This window comes from Capsicum annuum, unplaced genomic scaffold, assembly GCF_002878395.1.
Source record: "Capsicum annuum cultivar UCD-10X-F1 unplaced genomic scaffold, UCD10Xv1.1 ctg3054, whole genome shotgun sequence".
Taxonomy (NCBI): domain Eukaryota; kingdom Viridiplantae; phylum Streptophyta; class Magnoliopsida; order Solanales; family Solanaceae; genus Capsicum; species Capsicum annuum.
The window spans coordinates 39647-48475 of NW_025837111.1; the positions used below are offsets into that span (position 1 = coordinate 39647).

Here is an 8829-nt window from a genome sequence, read left to right on the forward strand (position 1 = left end):
CACAACAAGAGAGTTACCCATAATCACTTATATAAAAATATTTTATAATACGATGGGTACAAGAATCAAATTACACTCACTCTCAAAAAGAATTCACAAGTTACACCTAATGAAACATAGGCTTGCCCTTAGTGTAATGCTCTACTAATATTAGAATGTCAAGTATAGGATCAAATAGGTCTTTTTCGGGTTGTAATGTAGGCAAAGGGATGGGTAGAAACTATTTTGGCCAAGAATAGTGACTAACCTCTCTAAATTCTTTAATACATCACTTTTTACAATTAAAACAATCTCCAACAACCAAATTACACTTTTCATCCACCCATATCTTTTTGTTTTGCCCCATCTCTTTTAAGCATTTTCACAAATATATGGTGGAAGTATTATTTATTACCATATGAATTAATTTTTCTAGCATAATGTTTATCACACCCATCCACCATATATCAATTGTCAACACCAGTAACTATTACCTTAGGGCATCAATTTAACCTTTTCCCTCTTATTTCTCAAACTCCTTAATTAATTTTTTATTAAAGCGCCTAGGATATTTTTGGATCAAATTAAGGTCCATAAATGAAGGGGATTAGGCAACACATAAGGCTACCAAAGAAAATAAGCTAAAGGCTCAATGGGGGTTGATGTGTGAGCCTATGCTAACACATTTAAAGCTTTTAATTCTAAATACTTGCAAAATCTTGAGCAACTTTAGTCATTTTTGATTAGTTTACTTTGATTTTGCAGTATAATTAGAGAAGAAAGAGAACCACAAATAAAGGAATCAAAAAGCATGAAATCGGAAAGGCTTCATTTAATAATCAGTGTTGTAACAAGGTTGATTAACCTGAGGTAAAATCTAGGCTGTGAGTTGCAATTCCCTAAGTTTGAGAGGATTAGGAAATTAGATGCTTAAATAGGTTGAGAGACATTCAAGTATACTATTGATAGAGATAGCTTGTCATCCTAACCACCGTGAGAGTCTTGAGTAAATTTTGGCATCTGTCATGTCCCGTAAGCCCTAGTGAACATAATTCTGGTTATTTCACAAACTCTTGATTGACAAGCACTGAAATTAAAGTGACCAAAAAATTATTTGCTAATCTCCAAAACCCCCATTTTATCTTTTTATATCGATTGTTTGAATTTAACTTGTAGTTTAGTTTTAAACTAGTTTAATCGCCACTCACATTGTTCCTTGTGGGATTCCGCCCCAACCTAGTTGGTTTTTATATTGACAATGATCACTTACACCCATTCAAGAGTGTAATTTGAGCGTTATCAAAAATAGCGCCATTGTCGGGGAGTACGATTGTGAATTAAAGTTATTTGCGCTAATTAACTGTTAGTTTAAGTTTCCAATTTTATGTTTGTTTGTTGTTTTTGTTTATTTTAGGTTTAGGTTGTGTTTTCCAAATACCAGAAGTTTGGGAGAAAAGTTATTACCGTTCAATCCAACAAATTAGTAGAATGGCAAATCCTCAAGATGTTGAGAGACTAGCCAACTTGGATAGGGCTCAAGTAAATGTTCAAAATACGGGTCAACAGGAGCGTCATCCGAATACTAATGACGAAGACTTGGGCGATGAGGAATTAATGAATCCTCAGAACCCAAGGAGAACTGAACATTTTGCTGCACCGATGCAGTGAAATATGGATAAAAACCATCCATTCGGAGGAAGGTATGGCTAACAGCTTGCCCAATATAAGGCTGATGATGATGATGATAATGATGGAATGGATGGAGTAGGTACAACAGGTGCAATCATCCCTCCACCGTTGGTGCCTGGAGCGAAATTCAGCATAACTAGCACCATGATTCAACTTTTGAATTTGAAGAGGTTGTTTTGTGGCCTACCTGTTGATGATTCGAATATGCACTTGGTGAACTTCATCACCATCTGCAAATCTTTTGATAATCCAGGAGTAGGCCAGAACACTATCCGATTGAGATTGTCCCCATTGTCTCTGTCTGGAGAGGTAACTATATGGCTGAATGATTCGACACCTGATTTTATAACCAACTGGAGGTAGTTGAAAGAGGCGTTCCTAGAACGGTTCTTTTCACCCTCCATGAGGGTACAGTTGAGGGATGAGATTAGTAACTTCAGACAGCTCCCAACTGAAGCATTGTATGAAACCTGGGAGAGATTCAAGAAGAAGATCGCACAATGTCCGAACCACAACATGATGAACTTGTATTTGATGGAGACTTTGTACAGAGCTCTTAACTTTATAACAAAGCCAATTTTAGATAATGCTGCGGGTGGTTCCTTTGTAGATCTTACATTACTTGAGGCTTCTGACATGCTGAATAGAATGACTAAACAGAGTTGGGCTTGGCATACCAGGGATTCTATGGTAGCTAGCCTGACTATTTCTATTGGAGTGTCTATAGAGCAACACAAAAGAGATGAGAAGTGATACCAAGACATGGCCCATCTAAGGATACAAGTGGACATGCTGACCAAGCACTTGTTATTTAGCAACACTGAGAAAGTGAAGGATATAGAGTCCCAGTGCAATGTTGCTACTGAAGCAGATAAGGAGGCAAATTATTTGAGTAATCAGGGGGTTTTCGAGGCAATATCCAACTGAATCAAGGTTGGAACTTTTATGAGAAACCCGGTTACAAGGATAGAGAGCAAGGCAAATGGAGAAACAATAATGACAAGAGTGGTTTGTATGTTCCTCCTTGAAATCGAGATGCTGCTACATCTAGCTCTGGAAAAATGTCCATGGAGGACATTATGGAGAAACTGCTGAAAAGAGTTGAGACTACTTACTCTGGGGTAAATACCATGAAGAGCGATTTTTCTACCCTAAGTCAGTTGGTAGCCCCACACTCCACGTCCATGAAGAAGTTGGAGCAGTAGATGAGTCAAATCTCCGCAACCCTGAACCAGAGAAAAAGTGGCACTTTACCTAGCGATACAGTTCAGAACCCACAGACTTATGGCTCATGCATGGCGATTACCACAAGGAGTGGTAAGGTACTACCTGGCCCTTCTGTGGGAAAAGTTACGGTTGATGAGGAAGTTGATATTGAACCAGAAATAGATGATCCAGGGAAGTCTAAAAAGATGGATAGGCCGGCTGGTATTATCAAACCAGAAGAAAAGAAGGAAAAAGAAGTGGTGTTGAAAGAGATGCCAAGAGCACCACCTTTCTTTCCTCAACGATTGAAGAACAAAGCTGATGACTCACAGTTCAACAAATTCATGGCAATGTTGAAATAATTGACAGTAAATATACCATTGGTTGAGGCATTTGAACAGATGTTAAGGTATGTGAAGTTTATGAAGGAGCATGTGACGAAGAAAATAATGGTGAGCTATGAAACAGTGGACAATCTCCACCACTGTAGTGTTGTTTCTACAAGATCCTTAGCTCAAAAGAAGGTGGAACCTCGAGCATTCACCATCCCGTGCACTGTCGAGTTATTCAATTTTGATAAAGTACTATGTGATTTAGGATCTAGCATTAATCTGATGCCATTAGCTGTATATAAAAAGATAGGTTTGGGGGATCCTTCTCCCATAAACATGCGATTGCTAATGGTAGATAGATCTGTGAAGCGACCAAAGGGAATATTACATAATGCATTGGTAAAAGTAGCTGATTTTGTATTCCTTGACGATTTTGTGATGCTTGATTATGATGTAGATTTTGATGTGCCTATCATTTTGGGTAGACCATTCTTGGCTACTGGGAGAATAATTATTGACATGGAGCTGAATAAGCTCAAATTCAGGCTAAATAAAAGTGAGGTAAGTTTTGAAAATTAACCATCCATGATATTGCAAATGGAGATGAGTGTCATTGCAATCGTGGATGTGTTAGATGCAGGTTGAAAAAGGTATAACTTTGGTGTCTTGACAAAGTCTGAGTAGTCAAGACGACCAAGTCGTACCGCGATATTAAATCAGGCGCTATTGGGAGGCAACCCAAAATTTTATTTTAATGCATTTTGTTTTTATTCTTGTAGGTAGTAATCATAAGGAATTGATCAGGTATGAAAAAGCGTGAGGAAAAATTGAGTTAAGCCTACCAACAGGTCCTGACGGCATTCGTGATAGGCTATCACACTAGTGATAAGCCATCATAAATGGCGTCAGCAAGACCAGGAATTGAGCCTTCTCTATTAAGGCTGATGACATTCCTGATAAGCTCTCATGAATGTGATGGCTTATTACCATCGTCGTCAGTCACAACCTGAAAATTGAAATTTTGGGCTAATTTTAAATGAATCCAACCCGGCCCAGACCTAAACCTCTTCAGTGCCCATTTTTTGTTTTTATTTCCTTCTTTAAGTTTTATTTTATTTCCTTAGTTATTTCCTTATTTCTCTCAAAATACTTCCAAGGGAACAAGGAAACAACCCTCCTGATAGTTGTGGGATCACAAGGAAAATCAAAATCCATCTCTCATTTTTTCTTCTCTCTCGTATAATCAAGTAGAGCCAACTCATCAGGTATGTTCATAACTTTGTTTCTTATTTTTTTGGAGTGGTAATTTTGTTGAAAACATAATGCTCTAAAAAAGGAATAACTTGGGTTTAAGTTGTAATGGCATGAGACTCAAAAATTAAGGTTAAGTTGTGATTAAATTTCAAAAACTTAAAACCCTAAGTGCAAGAATGAAAATTCCATGTGGTTCTATGAAGAATTTGGTCTCAAAATCAACAATCAAAATTGAGTTAGAAGGAAGTTTAAGCTGATGACGTTGCTAATAAGCTATCACAAGCATGACGCTTTATCAGCTCATGTCGTCAGAAAATTGGCAAGAAGGAGCCTTCACTGTTGAAGGCTGATGATATTCCTGATAGGCTATCACAAGTATGATACCTTATCAGGAATGTCATCAAAAGTTTGGAAATGGAGTGCTATTTCTATTTAGGGCTAATGACATAGCTGATAGGCTATCACAAAGTGACGCCTTATCAGCCATGTCATCAAAAAGACCTTCTTTTCTTAAGTTATTGAACTTGAATAGCATGCTTGATTCTTCTATCTTGAGTATTGAATTGTTTTTGTCTTATGGTACAGGAATATTCTTATGGCACCAAAAAGTAAGAGAAAGAGACAAGAAGATGATGAGAACGAGAGAAAAGCCAAGAAAAAGGCAAAGAAGAAGAAGAAGACTGAGAAATCAGAGGCAGAAAAGACACTACAGGCATATGATGAGCTAACAGAATAGGAGAAAGTGGATCTAAAAAAGGCAACACAAGCGTCCCTAGAAAACAACCGGAAATGGGAGGAAGCACTGCGAGTGAGGGCTATAGGAGACTCCTCTAACAGAGCTCCTGAGGAAGATGACACTACTGCAGGGTCGAGGACCCATGATTTGAGGCTTGATTGACTCCAGGTATACCCTAACCCTTATTTTAGTTTTGTCTTGGATTTAGGTTGAGGGTGTAGGGTAGCGTGTTGTTGTAACATATTCTGTAAATAACTAGGAGTAGTGCAAGTACTTTAGGAAGTTAATATATTTTGTTGATTTTGAACACTTCTCCAAAGGTTGTTTTGCATGGCTGTGTGAATTGCATCTTAGTGTGACCACTGTGCATCTTGTTATGGCATTGGTTTGGTTGCTTAATCATCACTGCTGAACAATTGCATGAACCAGACAGGTAGTAGCTAGTGATATGCTTGTGTGCCTTGTGTGTGTGAGATCTTTACTGAGTTCCCTATGTACTGCCGAATCTAGAACTTGCCCAGTTCATCTTACCTTAGTTGAAAGGTAGGTGTTAGGAAATTATCATAGGCCATTTTTGAATTTGAGTCACTTTTTAGCCTAAATGACCTTCCCGTAATAAATGAAATCCCTTAATCCCCGTTTGAGCCTGAATTTTCCATTTTCTTTCTATGATACCTATCACCTTCCCTTTAGATCATAATGAACCTATTTTGGACCTGGTTCTCCTTAGACACTGCGCACCTTGACTTAGGTAAATAGCCTAAGTTGAGGGTGGCTATCATAGGGGTGCATGATGTAAATTGGATATGAAGAAGGGTAGAGTAAAAGAAAAAGAATAAGTGAAAAAGGAATAGAAAGTTGGGTGTTGGTGAAAAATAGAAAAAAAGAAATTTGTTTGAATAGAAAGAAAGGACCACACCTATTCTGAATGTGTGATCAAGAAAAGAGAAAAAGAGGAGAAAAGAAAAAGAGAGAAAAAGAAGTTAATAAGTGGACCCCACAAGTTAAAGTAGTGCCAAGGAGGTTAGTTACTCTAAATGCCATATAATATCATACCAGCCCTTCGCCTACATTACAAGCCGAAGAAAGACCTATAGTGATCCTAGCTTACCTATTTGGACACTTTGGTAATGAAGATAAGAGCAAGCATATGCTATTTGGCATACACTGGTTTGAACTTCATTCTGAGAGTGAGTGTTTTCTTGCTTATCCCCATGTTTATATTTTGATTTCTAATATGAAAAAAAAGGGAGTTTGTTTTTTGTGAGGGCACACTAGTATTTTGCTAGGCTACTTACTTATTTGGGCAATGTTATATTCATACATGCGTGATTATTGGTACTTAGTTGATGCTATGGCTAGAATCTTTTGTGTTATATCGTTGCTTTTCGATACAGAGTTAGGTTAAATTGGTTGACCTTGGAGATAGTAACTGAGTTTTGAGCTAAAATGGTTGATGACTGCTGAATGTTCTTTGTATTCTCGTAGTTAGTTTTGTTGCTTGAGGACAAGCAATAATTTTAAGTTGAGGGTGTTGATGTGTGAGAAAAGCTAACATATTTAATACTTTTTAGCTCAAAATAATTGTGAACTCTTCAGCAACTCATGTTGTTTTGATGTGTTTTCTAGTGATATTGCAGAAAAAGGCAAAAAGATGGAAAATAAACAACAATGGATCAAAAGAGTTGAAAATCTGAGCAAAAGAGAATAAAACATTGCTGACGATATTCGTGATAAGTCGTTAGCCTTGTGATAGGCTATCAGAAGCGGCGTCAGCCTTAACCAGGGACTTGAGTCTGAGAAGAAGTTCTAACGACGTTGTTGATAAGGATTCAAGATGGTGATAAGGTGTCATAAATATCATTAGCCTTAGCTAAAGAATCAGAGCTCAAAGAAGAAATCTGACGACGTTGGTGATACACCGTTAGATTAGTGACACGGTGTCAGATACATCGTCAGCCTAAGGCAGACTTTGAAGATAACTGGAGCAAATCTGACGCCATCCGTGATAAGGCGTCAGATCCTTGACGTTGCGTTAGCTATTTCGTTGCCTAATCCGAGAATTTATTTAATTTGCTATTTTATTTCCATAATTAGGGTTAAATATAAATAGAAGTTTTTAGGGTTTATTCAAAAGTTCCCGGCAGATTATTTTGGATCCTGAGACTAGGAGAAAAACATTATTCTTCATTGTTTCTTTTGCTTCAACACTTATCAATTATTGTGGATTTCTATTTTGTGTTTCAATTGAAGAAACAACTTGTTGCTTTTCATCCGTTTGTAAGTTTATCCTTATTATCATGAATTCAACTTGTTATTTCGTTCATCAAATCATGAGCGGCTAATTACATTAGCCAAAGTTATGGAATCCATGGATTAGGGTTTGATAGGTTACTAGGCATTTAACAGATTCGAAGAGTAGTAGGCCGTCTTGAAATTTTGTTAGTTTAACTTAAAATATATTGGTTGCAAATAATAGGTTATGCCTTAGGTGTATTTGCTTTTAACAGAGAAATAGACTAAAGGACATGAATTATCAACAGGGACTTGGAAGCTACCAACCTTCTGTTTAATAATTGATGTCGTAACTGGATTAATCTACGTGAGATAACATCCTCTTGGAAATAGATATGTTATCTAAGTTCGAGAGAATTAGATAATAAATTGTCTGGTGAGGTCAAAAGAAACATCAGATAGTATCGTCGTCAGGGATATTCTGCTATTCCTACTTACTCCAAGATTCCTAAGTAATATTTAGTATCTGTCAATTCTTGAAACCCATGGTGAACATAACTCTGGTTTTCCATTTATATTGATTAAAAACCATATTGATAACGTGACACCATTACATGCTACTTTTAAAACCCTCTTTATTTTAAAAACTACAACTACCAGTTGATTAAACTGCTAACGACTTGCATTGACACCGTATTCTCTGTGGGATCGACCCCAACCTAGTTGGGTTTTATATTGCTAACGACCGCCTTGCACTTATTTGAGGTGTAAGTTGAGCGTTATCAGGGGTTAACTAGGATAATGCACAAAGGGTACGAAAAATAGAAGGTATAAAACAAGGCTATCAAAGAAATGCCTAAATCATCTGCTAAATCCATATTCTTTATTTGTCTTTGCAAACACACCGGACAAGTTCTAGCATCATAGGCAACAAGGAATATACCAAAACTCACATGACACATGGCACATGCTTAACTCACATAGGATCATCATAGACTACAAACCAACAATATCATGAATTCAAATTTAAGACAATAAGTACAAGAGTCGTAACATGAGCCTAAGAGTCTCAAAAGTAGTAATTCCACAAATCAACATGATTATATAACTAAAATCACTTATACCATGCAATCAAAACTAGCGCCAACAAGAATATCTTACACAAAAAAAATTGAGCCTAAAATTGGGAATTTCTCCACCCCACACTTAAAAATCTACTTTATTCCCAAAGTGATCTTAAAAGTAAGAGATAGAAATACTCCTTGGGGCGTATAGGCCTAGCTAGTAGCATCTTTTGTATTTATGGGATCTACCTGACCCCACACTCAGCCTTTGCCATGCTCCTTAGCTCAAGTTTTTGATACTTAGACTTTCTATCAAGCTGCGACTCAACAAAAA

At 37.1% G+C, this 8829-nt stretch overlaps 1 protein-coding gene and 1 non-coding gene across 2 annotated transcripts; one reads left to right on the forward strand and one right to left on the reverse strand.

Annotated features, from left to right (window-relative positions):
* Window positions 1–2079: 2079 nt before the first annotated feature.
* LOC124891114 lies at window positions 2080–2186 on the reverse strand. Its single transcript, XR_007049527.1, has one exon. It is a non-coding gene; the product is annotated as a small nucleolar RNA R71 (small nucleolar RNA).
* A 1089-nt stretch (window positions 2187–3275) lies between these two features.
* On the forward strand, window positions 3276–5196 carry LOC107854629. Its single transcript, XM_016699661.2, has 4 exons — window positions 3276–3767; window positions 3841–3856; window positions 3986–4010; window positions 5046–5196. The coding sequence occupies exons 1-4, from the start codon at window positions 3276–3278 to the stop codon at window positions 5194–5196; spliced, it is 684 nt and encodes a 227-aa protein (XP_016555147.2).
* The last annotated feature ends 3633 nt before the right edge of the window (window positions 5197–8829 follow it).